The 14433-nt window shown below is 39.5% G+C and overlaps 1 protein-coding gene across 9 annotated transcripts in view; it reads right to left on the bottom strand.

Moving 5' to 3' along the window:
* Dock9 (dedicator of cytokinesis 9) overlaps positions 1-14433 on the bottom strand; it is a 259553-nt gene that overhangs the window by 162101 nt on the left and 83019 nt on the right. For 3 of the 9 annotated variants that reach the window (XM_042682627.1, XM_042682625.1, XM_042682621.1), the window contains exon 1: positions 4123-4373. The exons of the other annotated variants lie outside the window; for them this stretch is intronic. In XM_042682627.1, coding sequence (XP_042538561.1) covers positions 4123-4248 — 126 coding nt within the window. In that variant the 5' untranslated portion in view covers positions 4249-4373. Of the gene's footprint in view, positions 1-4122; positions 4374-14433 lie in introns of those variants that run through there. 9 annotated transcript variants of the gene reach the window in all.

Below are 14433 nucleotides of genomic sequence, written 5' to 3' on the forward strand. Positions count from 1 at the left end.
CCATGGGGCTGAACAGCTTTCTAAGCATAATAGAATTAACTCAACCACAGTAATCTCAAGTCTTACAGGGCATTAACAACATGATCATTACACATATGCTTGTGCTTTGGGTTTTGCCTGCTCTTTCTAGAGTAAACAGAACTCTAGAGACAGGGGCTCTTCTAGTCGTCTTCCCTCTCTTTATGAGTAAGTTCCCAAGCAACGCAGCTTCATCCCACTAGCAGCCAAGCCCTTTCTCATTCTCTCTACATCTGGTACATGCAGTGGTTTGCTACAGCAGTCATGTGTTCACTCAAACATTAAAGAACTCCATTTCAGATTTTAACGTTCAAACATCCCATAAAAATATGAAAAATCCCTGAAAAGATTACTTTTAAAAATGAAAAGTTTCAGAAGTCCATCTGTGTGGACCCGTAAGTAAAGCTTACATGGGAAAAGTCAATTCCTTTACCTTCCTATCTTCCAGCCTTCCAAATTCCTATAATAAGACCTGTGCTGCAGCCTTACCCAACTCACAAAAACAACCCAACCAAGGAGCTACAAGAAATTATGTCAAACTCAACCATTCTTTCCAGAGGCTACACCCTTTTCCTCTAAATGGCTGAACAATAACAATTTAGAACAAATTACTGCCAAGAACTACTTTATAGAGTTTGGGGGTCAGAAATAGGTATTCAAATGTAAACAGGGTAACTAACATCAAGAATATCCTGAATATTTCTATTTAGTCATCCACAGCTGAAAAAGTCATTTTTCAAAGGGTTTGGCAGTGAGCCTGGACAGGAATGGGGAAGGTTCACCATGCACTTCCTCCTCTACTTGGTATACAATGCAGGGGACACAACCCACTTTCTCAGGTGCCTTTAAGCTGAACCCTGGCACCGCCGAAACCTTAGGTTTAAACACATACTTCTCTTAAAAACACTGACTTTTGGGCTGGACACGGTAGTGCATGCTTGTAATCCCAGCACTCAGTCCAGTCTGAGTTATCTAATGAGATCTTCTCTAAGAAAAGAAAGTAGGAGTGGAGAGGGAGAGAAAAAGGAGAAAGAAAGGGGGAGAGAGGGAAGAGTGGAAGGGGAAGAGGGAGGGGAAGGGAAAGACCCAATACTGACTTTTCTAACTGTGAACAAGCAGAGGTTGTTCAGGGAAACCTTAACTGTTGTCTAGAGGAAAAAATATATTATTGCCAAAAATAAAGACAAGAGGAAACTTCTAACAGAAACTTTATACAACTTCTGGCTTGCAGTATTCACTATGGAATTATAAATAATTGCAAAGCATCATTAACAAATTGACTATTAAATTATGATAGATATAAAGCAGAATATTATACAACCATTACAAATGATTATATGAAGCTAGGTATGAGTTTTATGTGTTCTGGCAGAAATTAATGGGAAATCTATTTTACTTATTCATATTTCAACAATAGATTATACATGTACATATATACAGAGCTCTGCTTTTCTAGTCACAGGAGAAAGCAGGATATTATACAGAGAAAATTCATTTTTGGAGAATAAGGAAAAAGGCACTTTTTTCTACTTCAATTCTATTTACATTTCCTCCTTCTTCTCCCCTCCTCCCCCTTTGATGACATCCTGGGCCTGGTTGCTGTCCCTGAGCTTTTGTGCTCAAGGCTACCTCTCTCCAAGTTGAGCTACAGCTCCACTTCCAGCTTTTCTGGTGTTTAATTGAAGATTAGGGTCCTACACTTTTCTGCCTAGGCTGGCTTGTAACTGTGATCCTCAGATCTCAGTCTCCTGAGTAGTTAGGATTACAGGTGTCAGCTACCAGCATCTGGCTTACATTTCTTTCTTTCTTTTTTAAAATTTATTGTAAAGGTGATGAACAGTTACCTAAGTACATAAGTAAGGTAATGAATACATTTCTTTTACATTTTTCATGATGAGAATTAATCATTCTTATCCTTTCTAAACTATGTACAGGCTACCTGTTTAAGCCCTAAAACTAAAATCAGCAAAACTTGGTCTCAAAATCCTACTCTGAATAAAGTACATTATGTATATTTACTAAATTATAGCTTTGGAGATTCTCACCACGCCCCAGGACCACTGACATTATTCTAATGATAACATCTCAACGAACTGATCTCATAGCTGTGGCTGTAAACTTTGGAAAAATCATCCTGAGAAACAAGTTATAATCCCAGCAGCTGTGGGATTCTTCTTTGCTGGGCGAGGACCCTGATTAAATATCCTGTCTTTTCCTTTCTGATCAGTATGTCTTATCTTGCTTACCTGGCTGTAAGAGAGAACCAAAGCAGATAAGAAAAGCATCTTGCAGTATCAAAGATCGCTTTCCTCTCCCTCACACCCTTGCAGGTGCATTGAGCTGGACAGACTGATACTGACAGATGCTCTAAGCCTGTGGGGCTGCCCCTCAGGGTGTTCTACAGCCCAGGCAGCCTGTCCATGGCAGTAAAAAAGGACCTCCATATGGAACTATGGAATGAAAGCAGACCTAACAAATAATTGCAACATAAGCAGCATTTTTTTTTTTTAATTGTCGGTTGTGGGGCTTGAACTCTGGGCCTGGGCACTGTCCCTCAGCTCTTCAGCTCAAGGCTAGCATGCTACCACTTGAGCCACAGCGCCACTTCTGGTTTTCTGAGTGGTTTACTGGAGATAAGAATCTAACGGAGTTTCCTGCCCGGGCTGGTGTTGAACCACCATCCTCAGATCTCAGCCTCCTGAGTAGCTAGGATTACAGGCGTGAGCCACCAGCGCCCAGCACAGCAATTGTTTTAAGCCCTTAAATCAATTTCTAAGTCATCTATGTGATTGGAAATCACATGACAGTTCTCTACAGTGTAGTCAATCCTCTAGACACATATTTCTACACATCTAGAGAATCACTGACAAAAGATTCTTAAGAATACTCACCAGGGAACCAAAACCACAAGACTTCCTCCAACAAAGTACACACTACATCAGCTGAGAGGTTTAAGCAGTTCAATCTATACAACTTGACCATGGACCAAGCAACCCAATAGATAAGTGAGCTATTAGGATAGCAGAAATGAATGTAAGGTAATGAACATAATGTTGAAATCGTATATGACAAACAGTGAACAAAAAGAAATGTAAACCTCTTGAGTTGAAAAGCTGCTGTGAGAAAGAATTATCTTATTTTATTGACTTTCTCAGCATAACTTAGCAACAGAAATTTGAGGGCAATACAATCTAATGCAATCTCTCTTAAGCAAAGCAGTCCAAATCAAGCTGTTAATAGGAAAATTGAGCTCATATTCTTACAGATAATAATTATAAATTAAGTAAATTAGAAACCAAGCATTTTATGGAAACAGCAACTAAAACCACACATTAAAAACCCACTAAGTATTAGTTTACAATCCCTTTAACAGATCATTTGAAAGGCTCGATTGTCCCCTTTACAGTGTATGTTGGTTGCATCTGCAGCTTGCTTTAAAAATTATGTGCCTTTATTGTACTGAAGAAATTCCAAGAGAGAAAGCCAACCTACTCATTGATAACAACACAACCATTTCTCACATTCCTCCATTACAAAGTCTACTAAAGCACTTGACTTTTGTCCAAACTGCCACAAGTTTAGCTAATGGTATGAAGAATATAAAGTTTTCTGTAGTTGGCTCACAGGTTAAATTCTTTTCTACTCTGTTCAAGGAAAACCTCCGGATAACATGAACCAAAAAGAATACATGTCATTTCAAGTCACATTTCTTAAAATCTTCCACTGGCACCTGCCTCCTTTACTCAATATCATAAATAATGTAGAAAAAAAAAGGGTTATTTTGCAAAGTACATCTTCTTTGTTCCACCCTACAGCTGAAGTTAAAATACACCTCCCAAAATTTGTGTTTAGAACCTCTGCAGCTAGGTGGGACATAATTTTGAACAGAACATAATTGTTCTGTACAGATGCCTTCTGGAAACCACACAGCCACAAAACGTCAACATTTCTTTCCTCATCAGGTGGAACATAAGTTCATCTACAGGGAAAGATAAAGAAGAGGGTTCAGAGGAGACATAGTGCATTTTCAAGTCAAACGGAGGCAAGAGATGCCAAGCTCCACACACACATTAACAGCCATGCCTGGTGACAAGACCCTCTTACCAGCACTGGGCCCGGACTCTCCACTTCTACCTCTCCTTGAGCTGCATCCTTGTACTGCAGAGGAGACTCGATCACCAGCTCCTTTTTGACGCTTCTACTGCTTGTCCTGCATTTATCAGCCTGCATTCTTGCCCAAGGCACAGGTCAGAAAATTTGCAATGAGGACAGCTTCAAATCCCTGGTCGTGCAAGGCTCACACATGCCAGTGGCCTGCAGAAGGAAGGGAAGCTATCTTCTCAGGCACACGAGGTTAGCTGCACTAGCTGGGTCTGCAGAGCCTGCAGGGTGGGACAGCATGACAGCGAAGGCCAGCCTCCAGGGGTGTTACTACTGCGTGGAAAGTGGGAGGCTCCCGCTTGCTGGCCAGAGAAAAACAAACCCTAAACTGAACAATGCACAGTGGACTGTCTCTCCAATAAAGACCAGCCTCATTGTGTCTGTTCCACACAGTGTGGGCCTAGTCAATCCCAATTCAAATAGTGCAGTGTTTTAAAGAAAACCAGTCACAGACTCCCTCGTAATTACTTCCAATCTGAAGCTCATGGAGCTCAGGAGTCAGCTAGGTTGCCTGGCTGCTCTGACAGCCTTATAGTTTCAGAATGCTTTCATTTGTGTTATGGCTAAACACCAAATGCTTGGCAGACGATCAAAGCAGAAGGAGCAACTAGCCAGGGTGTTCCCATGAGGTGCTGGAGGAAAGAGAGTTTCTCCCGGCACAGCAGCAAAACTTAATGTATCTACTATGTTATGCCACAAAGATCATAGTATGCTTAATAAATTAACAAAGCATTTACTCTGAATGTTTCCTTTGACCACATGTATTTGGTACCAGTACAGGGACTGAGAGGCTCATACAGAAATATGAGATAGAATGTCTCTTCCTTCAAGGAACTTGGGAGCTAGGAGGGAAGACAAGATGAAAAGACAGTCTGAATGGCAAATTAAGAAGTAACAGAGACATACACAAAAGCATCCACAGGTGGCCAGTCACTATCCCCTGGTTCAATGGTGATAATATACAAAATGTGTCCTCCTAAGAATCATCTGGTTTTATTAACTCCTTATACTAATGGTGTGATTTGTTTTCAAAAATCATCTTTACGTAAAATTAAAACAAATTTATTAAAGAATTCATTAAGAAGCCTTAAAGATGGGATTAAATAGTATGTTATATTTTCTGGGGTGCTTCAGAGCTTCTCTCATTTAGTTCTTATGCTTATTTTTTTGAAATCAGAAAATACTGAATTACAGATAAGAAGCAGAAACAGTCAGTAAACAACAAACCAAGTATCATACAGCAATAGTAGATGCAACAGGTACAGTACACCCCAGGAAATATGAAAGGTAGCATACAAGATACCAATCCCAATCCCCACTTTCTAGGCAAGGCAGAGCAATGACCACTTGTTTCTCCTCTCTAGCAGCACTTGCCTGGGTCACTTTACTTCGACAGATAAGCTCAGTGTCTGTCACAAAACACCAGGAGTCCTGAGTGAGGGTATCAGTTACATAATGAATTACAAGTGATCAATAAGTCTGTTAAAAAAAAAGGTGACTTTTATAATTTCTTAAAAGCTACTCAATTTTGAAACCTTATTATTAAAGGTAAACAAAGGCACTCTCACCAAGCTCCATTCCAAGCTAACAGGTCCCAAGAATTTTATTTTGTACAGTTATAAGAGAATAGGAAAAACAGGGTCTGAATCATATTCATGTAGGACTGAAATAACAACTAAATAAAACTTAGAAATGCCCTAGGCAACAAACAAGGCAGGTGAAAAAGGAGGATACAGCAAGCCTTGAATACATGAAGCCCAAGAGAAGCACAGCCTGAGCAACAACCCCAAAGCCTTTGCAGTGTCTCCAAGAATTCTCAATCACCCAGTCTTCCTCCTATTCTATCATTATTAGCTCCCAGAGTTTCCAGACTTAGGGGGAGAAACGTTATCCTATTTGTTAAGTCAAAATATGCTGGTAGTATACAAGAAATGAGAAAGAACTTAAAAGTATATTACTTATTTGAAAATGTGTCCTAAGACATGTCTAATCTCTGCAAAGGTACTAACTTAATCTTCATAACTCTTATGTAACACAGTTCCCATTTTTACAAAGAAGGAAACAGAGGAACAGACAGCTTAAATATGTAAAGAGAGATATACAGCAAACAGTGGCCATAGATCTGGCTTAAATATGTAAAGAGAGCTATACAGCAAACAGTGGCCATAGATCTAGCATGCACACTCACATAGTCATGATACTTGTGAAGCAGTCTACTCTAACTGTTTTCAGACTAAAAAGGATAACATGGATCCCCGACCAGGAAGTAACTATCCATAATCAGAGCATCTGGGTTCGATCCCATCAAGGAAATTTAGTGAAGTAGTAAAAAGGTTTTTAAATGGTCTTCAAATGCAGGTACAGAGGAGATGTTCATTTAGTCGTGGTTGCTGTTATTGCTGCTGTTATTCCAATCTGAAGAAATTAAGTCTTTTAATTCAAGATTCTGGGTATTTGGCCTAAAAAAGTGCCACCAACAGTGTTGCTAAAACATATCACAAATAGTTTCGATTAAAATCCAGCCATTCTTCCTTCTTGGCTGCTAGATTATGACAGGTGCCTTCAAACATCCATCTGGAACCCACATGATCAGGCCATGAGCCAAGCATCTTCTGGAAGGTTTCCTGTATTTTTCAAAAATTTTTAATGATGATTTTATGTTTCTTTTGTAATCAAGAAAAAAACTTTTAACTGGGTTGTAAGCAGCCAGGTCAGAAAGGCAAACATAATTTACTTAATCAAAAGTTCCATAATTTACTTCATTAAACAGGGTAGGCTTTAAGGCAAGTAAATCTCTAAAAGTTTTTCACAAAGAGATTTATGTAGAGGGCTGATTAATACACTAGCCAAGGTTCTCAATTTGCAGTAATAAAATTCACACAGTTGTCCTTACCCATCACAGAGAATTATATTGAGTAATTCCAAGAGCAACTCAATCTTCTAGTCTATCACTTTCAAGTAGGCCCAAGTCAGAAAAGGTGAAAATTCTGAGGCTTAGGAAAATGGAGATGCTATTGTCTACTGTCCCATTAGGAAACTTCTCAGGCCATTCAAAGTTCTGCTGTTTTATGCTACTCATTAAAGATGCATTAAAACATTGTACATTGTACATGATACAATCCTCAGAGTCTAAATCTCTGAATAGGATGTGGTTTCTTTAAAATGCTCGAGACTGGTGGCTGAGAATATGATATGACATCTGGTCAGCTCAGCCACTAGAGGAAATGCCATTTCAAGACAGGAAGTAGGTAGCGAAGTTTTCCTTTACAACATTTCTTTTCTTTTTTTTGGATCCAGTCGTGGAGCCTGAACTCTGGGCCTGGGCGCTGTCCCTCAGCTCTTCAGCTCAAGGCTAGCGCTCTACCACTTGAGCCACAGCGCCACTTCCGGCTTTTTTCTTTTTGCTTATGTGGTGCTGAGGAATCGAACCCAGGGCCTCAGGCATGCAAGGCAAGCACTCTACCACTGAACCATCTTCCCAGCCCTTCCTTTACAACATTTCTAACTACAAGGTGTATGTCAAGACTCTGGATTCAATCTCCAAAAATATCACTGAGCTCCTACTGTCTAACATGAAGTGTTTTTACACTACCCACTTTAGCCCTTACAATATTGAACACATATAGTAACATATACTACCTTACAATAATGAACACATATACTAACATATACTAAATATATTGATCTGTATGCTAAAACAGAACACAGTAAGCTCTATAGTAAAGCACTTCCAAAGCAAGATGAACAAATATTTCTGTACATGGGTTTCAATTCTCAAGTTTTAATATGTATTTGAGTTATTACACAGGTTGGACACTCAAAACCATGAAAACTGTATGGGCAATTTTTGACACTAAGCAAGGCTAACTATAGTCCCTATGACCTCATTGTCCTCTCACTACAGTAAGAACTTCTAATTCTGAGAAGCTAAAAACCTTGCTCCTGTCCTACACCCAAGAAACCACCCTTAATCTCCCATCCTGGGTGAATTCACTCCTCCTCTATGCAATACTGTGTCCTCTCTTAAGTAGCTTTGCACACTCTACCTTTTATTACACTTGTTCCTATGAAAGTTCTGTGAAACTGAATTATATCTTTTGTTGGTGGTGGTGGTGGTCATAGGACTTGAAGTAAGGGCCTAGATGCTGTTTACTACTCTACCACTTTGAGCCACAGCTCCACTTACAGTTTTCTGGTGGTTAACTGGAGATAAGAGTCTTCTGGACTTTCCTATCCAGGCTGGCTTTGAACAGTAATCCTCAGATCTCAGCCTCCTGAGTAGCTACAATTACAGATGTGAGCCACTAATGCCCAGCTCTGAACTGCATCTCAACCACCTTGGAGTCTCCAGTGTCTAGAGACTGAACACACTCAAAATGTGTCACTGAATACTAGTGTCAATGTTGGACCACTGGTCACCTTTAACTCTAAATGTTGTAACTTAAATGTTGTAAAAGTTAAAGGCCTGAATTAAGGCAACAGCTTAAAACCATTCATAAATCAAAACCCAATGAATAATTGACTAACAGTTAAAATGTCTCTAAGCTCTAGCTAATAAAAGTTCATCCTACAAAACTTGATAAACATTTTTGGTACAAAGGTATGCTTTGAAACAGTGCAACTAAGCCTTTCAACAGTGCAAATAAACTTGTTTTTAACCAATGAAATTGTATTTGTGTAGCTAATAACCACTGAGGAATAAATATCAGTAATCTCAACTGAAAGGAATTTATTTTAATTTTTATTTAGGAGTTCCTGGCATACTGAAATGATATTTAAAATACAACAATTACTGTAAAGCAAAAGAAAACATATACATATATGTTTGGATGTGTTTACATGTCTATTCCAAAGTGATCATTCCTTTATCTTGTTCCATAATCAAAAAATAATAATAGAAATTAAGAAAAACTGAGAATATGACTAAAGATTTTCCACAATTCCTCAGCACCACATAAGCAGAAAAAGCCGGAAGTGGTGCTGTGGCTCAAGTGGTAGAGCGCTAGCCTTGAGCTGAAGAGCTGAGGGACAGCTCCAGGCCCAGAGTTCAGGCCCCATGACTGACCAAAAAAAAAAAAAAAAATTTTATTTTTTCAGGTAAAGATACTGGATATTTTCTTCCTAAGTAAAATGCATCATTCGAGTATAACTGGGAGACAAATGTTTATTTTCCACTTCTCCCAATGTCTACCTCCCTCCTTAAGTACTCTAATGAAAAACACAGATTACCACTTTCCATGTTTATTGTTTTTGTAAAATCTCCATTTGTATCTGCTAAATTCACCTAAGGCAAGTTCTATTAGGGTTTACAAGGTACAAATCTAGTAGACCATGGTGATTTATAGTTAACAGAGATGGAGCAAGCTTGCAGGCAGGAGTTTCATGGCTCTGATTACTCCCAGAAGCACACATGCAGTCAGCTATGTATATCACACAGGAGAGAAGAGAGGGCAACTCTCATGAGGCAAATCCTGCACATGTACTTCTAGAAAAGGAAAAGGGGAAAGTCCACCATACAGAAACTTTGCAAAGGGACTACAGCATTTTCCTGAGTACTTTTGGCTCCATTAGTGTGCACTTATAAGACAATGATCAAGTACAGTAATACCTGTTTCCTAACAATTACTAGGAAGTCCCCTCATTAAAAAGCTGTAGGTTACATCCCTCCAATAAGATACTATCAGCAGCAGCAAAGATGAGATCTCCAGTCTTGTTCTGCTGTCATTTCCTTCACACTCATGGTGACTGGCTTCCTGTGTGACCTTAAGAAACTATCAAGGAATAGAAAACACAGCTAGGGTTAAGGGAGCTCATCCATTGTTACTTCTTAGTAAGTCATACCCTGAGAAGTTACATCCCCGTGCTTGTGAAATACGTAGCAAGGCAAAAGAACGTCATCATGGATAGGCTATTTATTAATAAAAGTGCCTGGAGTTGAAAAAGCCAATACACTAGATGATAGGGTTGATGTCAAGGAAGGCCAAAGCTTCCCTGCTCTTTGCTGCCAAATCAAAACACGCATCACTGCATGGTGATATGCATAAATACATCCAACACAATTGGCTCATCTTTTCCCACCCACAAAGAATTTATTTTGCAGTGCTAAAGACTAAACCCAGGGCCTCTTACAGACTTTCATGTTAACTTTACAGAACAGAAGGAAGGGAGGGAAGAGAAAGGTGCCAGGATATGCCGAGATTGTACTCCCAGCGCAGGGCACTTAGTCAGCAACCCTCACATAGTCAGGATAAACATGGCCCTTGAACCCCTCACTCAAACCCTGACCTGAACTTCTGCACAAAGGACACTGCCTCTTCAAGTCTCACCTTCTTTTCTCCAGAAATCCTGTCAATTTGGAATGCTCCCCACCTTCTCCTGAACACAAAGATGTCAGGTACCCGCTCAACTCTGAAGGTTCAGCTTGAAAGTCCCTCTTTCATCAGGCCACAAATACTCAGACCTAAAGAATGTCTTCCTAGTCTGTACTCTAGCTAAAATGAGGTAGTGCAAGATTCCTTACTGGAGCTGCCAACCCTGGCGGTTGCATCAAGCCATTTGGGGAGGTTTAAAATAACAAGAGTAGTAATAATAGCAGTGAAGACAACAGTAATAGTAACACAGATTCCAGACCCCACCTAGACCTTCTGAACTAAAATCTTAAAGCCTAAGTATCTGCACTTTTCACAGCTCCTTAGGTGATACTATGCTGTAGGCTTTGGCTCATCTGTGTTTTGGAATCATTTATATATGAAAATTTAAGGTAGGAAGAAGAAAGAACACCCACAATGCAGATTTGCTATAAGAAAACATGGATAGGCTCCCAGAAATGCCTGAGCACAGGTATGAAGGTATTTGGCTGAAAGTACAAGATAAACTGAAGCTAAAACTTCACTGCTACCACTGCCTCCCTGGAATGAAATATACAGCTTTATTCTAATGTCATGGAAGATTTCCATTCATTTATGACTGATCATTTTCTGTATAGTTAACCATAATGAAAAAGGAAAATTCTGGAGTACTCTTCTAGTCTCCTCCTCCTCCTAAATTCCAACCCCACCACCAAGAAAAAAATACCTTTCATTTTTTAAACCTGTAAGAAAAGATCTACCGAACACAAGCTTCATACATCTCTCAAATATTTCCAATGGTGTGATCACATATAAAATATTTGTTAACAGTGTATTTTCCCAAAAGAATCTAGAACAAACTCCAGTGTTTTGTTCCCCACAATCCCATTACAAACATTGTCCTTGCTTATAAGGCAGAGTTACAAGCTTTCATTCCAATTCAGATTTGTGACTGATCCTAATAGCAGTGAATCTGTTTAGAAAAAAGTAAAGTGCATTCTAAGGATTTCCTTTCCCTCTACCATAAAAAGAATAAAGTGCCAAAGTCACATCCTCCATATACATCCTCCATAATTCTCTGCAAAATAGGCCAGTAATGAAAAAAAATGCCAGCATTACAGGCTTAATGTAGTTTTCTTTATTTTTGTCGGTCATTGGGCTTGAACTCTGGGCCTGGGTGCTGTCCCTCAGCTCTTTAGCTCAAGGCTAGCACCCTACCACTTGAGCCACAGTGCCACTTCTGGCTTTTTCTGCTTATGTGGTGCTGAGGAATCAAACCCAGGGCCTCATGCATGCGAGGCAAGCACTCTACCACTGAGCCAACTTCCCAGCCCTTGTAGTTTTATTTTATTTTCAAATACAATCTGTTTCTCAGACTGCCTATTGTATTGATGTGATTTTTAAGAACCCATCTATTTCCTGATATATGACTTGAAGAAAAAACAGTAAAATAAATTCAAAACCAGTTTTCTTTTTGTGTCATTTTTTAAAATTGTTTGTTTTGTTTTGTTTTCTCAGGCATGGGACTTGAACTCTAGGCATGGGCACCATCTCTCAGCTCTTCAGCTCAAGGCAAGCGCTCTATCACTTGAGTCACAGTGCCAATTCCGGTTTTCTGGTGGTTAATTGGAGATAAGAATCTCTCATGGACTTCCCTGCCCGGGCTTGGCTTTGAACTGTGATCCTCAGATCTCAGCCTCCTGAACAGTTAGGATTATAGGCATGAGCCACGAGTGCCCGACTGTGTCATGTTTTTATTTATGTAGGGTCTTACCATGTAATCCAGGCTGGCAATGAACTTGTGATCCTCCTGCCTCCACCTCCCAAGTGCTGGGATTACAGATATGTAATATCAGGTAGTATTTCTGAATTAAGCCAGTGTTCAACAACATTTTCTTCAAAATCTCATTCTGAAATAACTGAAGCACATACTACTAGTAATTTGGAGTGAAACGTACACTTTTTTACAATAGAACTAAAGCAACAGAAACTTAGGCAGTCTCAGCTTCCAAGTGCTGGTATGCTACTTCTCAGTTATCACTTATCACAGGGACACACATCCACAAAAATGAAGGCATCAGATCATCTGAACACCAAATTCTTTTCCACTCAAACTCTGCAACTCAGCTGGGTGCTGGTGGCTCATGCCTATAATCCTAGCAACTCAAGGAGGCTAAGACCTGAGGACTGCATTTTGAAGTCAGCAGGGCAAGAATGCCCATGAGATTATCTTCAATTAACCACTAAGAAGCTGAAAGTGAAGCTATGATTCAAGTGGTAGAATGCTAGCCTTGAGCACAAAATCTCAGGGTCAGTGTCAAGGCCCTGAGTTCAAGCCCCAGTAACCACACACACACACACACACACACACACACACACACACACACACACACACACACACACACACACACACACACACACACACACACACACACACACACACACACACACACTCAGGGTCAGTGTCAAGGCCCTGAGTTCAAGCCCCAGTAACCACACACACACACACACACACACACACACACACACACACACACACACACACACACACACACACACACACACACACACACACACACACACACACACACCCTCTGCAATTCAGTGACAAATGTTAGTTATGCTTTGTTATACATCTATAGTTAATTGATTCACTTTAACCTATGATGACACTAATTTCACCATATACTGTGACTCCATACTTTTCACTACTAAAAAAAAAACTTACAAACTTTCACCAAGGTTTCAAAAGAACCGAAAAGAAAATTCTCCTATAGTTAATCTGTTAATAGATTAATGATTCAATCACTTAACTATGAAGCACTGTGAAAGGAATAAGTCCAAAACATACAATCTAGGAGTGGAAGAGGTATCCAAAAGAAGTAAAAAAAGATATGAATTTTTTTTTGTATGTGTACTAGTCCAGGGACTTGAACTTGGGACCTAGGCACTGTCCCTGAACTTTTTTGCTCAAGGCTAGCACTTACCACTTGAGCCACAGCTCCACTTCTAACTTTTTTGGTAGTTAACTAGAGATAAGAATCTCAAGGACTTTCCTGTCAGGGCTGGCTTTGAACCCAGCCTCCTGAGTAGCTAAGATTCCAAGTGTGAGCCACCAAATCCAGCAACAATTTCAATACCCAAACTGTGGCAAGAACTGTCTAGACCTGCACTGTCTGGCATAGTAGCCACTTGCCATGTGGGAATATTCAGTATTTGGCCAGTCAAAATCTGAAGGTGTTATGTGTACTGAATTTCAAAGACTATGCACTTCCAAAACAATGTAAAATACTTTATTACTAGTTCATTAAAGTTGAAAAACATTTTTACTTTACTAAGTTTACCTAAATATATTATTTGAGGCCATTTGATCTATTTCTTTCAATGTTCTTAATGTATCTAATATGAAATACAAAATTACATGTATAAATATGTATATATAATTATAAGAACAGCTTAATTATATATACACACACAGGTATAGTCTTTTTATTAAACTGTGTAAGTCTAGATGGGCAGAAAGAAAAAACACATTTTCTAATTTCCTTGGCAGGTATGTTGAAATGACATAATTGGGCTCAAAGGAGATAAAAAATATGGTAGCAAGGTCTCTCTCTTGTCATAAAACATGCTGCTCAACACTCCTTGTTCTTTCTCTACCCATGGGTCTGCTTAATGTAGGAAATCTGGAGATGACACCTCTCCTAAGTCCACCCTGTCAAAGAACAACCACAACAGTAAGGAACCTCAATTCAGAATCATCACGTGCAATAGGATGTACATCCAATAGGAAATAAACACATTTAGTGTGCAGCTACTATAATTTGGTTGCAGTAGTCATCCTACCTTGCTTAATTACTACATTGGAAAAAAAAAATGCCACAGCAGGAGAGATGACTATCAGTTT

Source organism: Dipodomys spectabilis, unplaced genomic scaffold, assembly GCF_019054845.1.
Source record: "Dipodomys spectabilis isolate Male_0828 unplaced genomic scaffold, ASM1905484v1 ptg000075l, whole genome shotgun sequence".
In the NCBI taxonomy this organism is placed as follows: Eukaryota; Metazoa; Chordata; class Mammalia; order Rodentia; family Heteromyidae; genus Dipodomys; species Dipodomys spectabilis.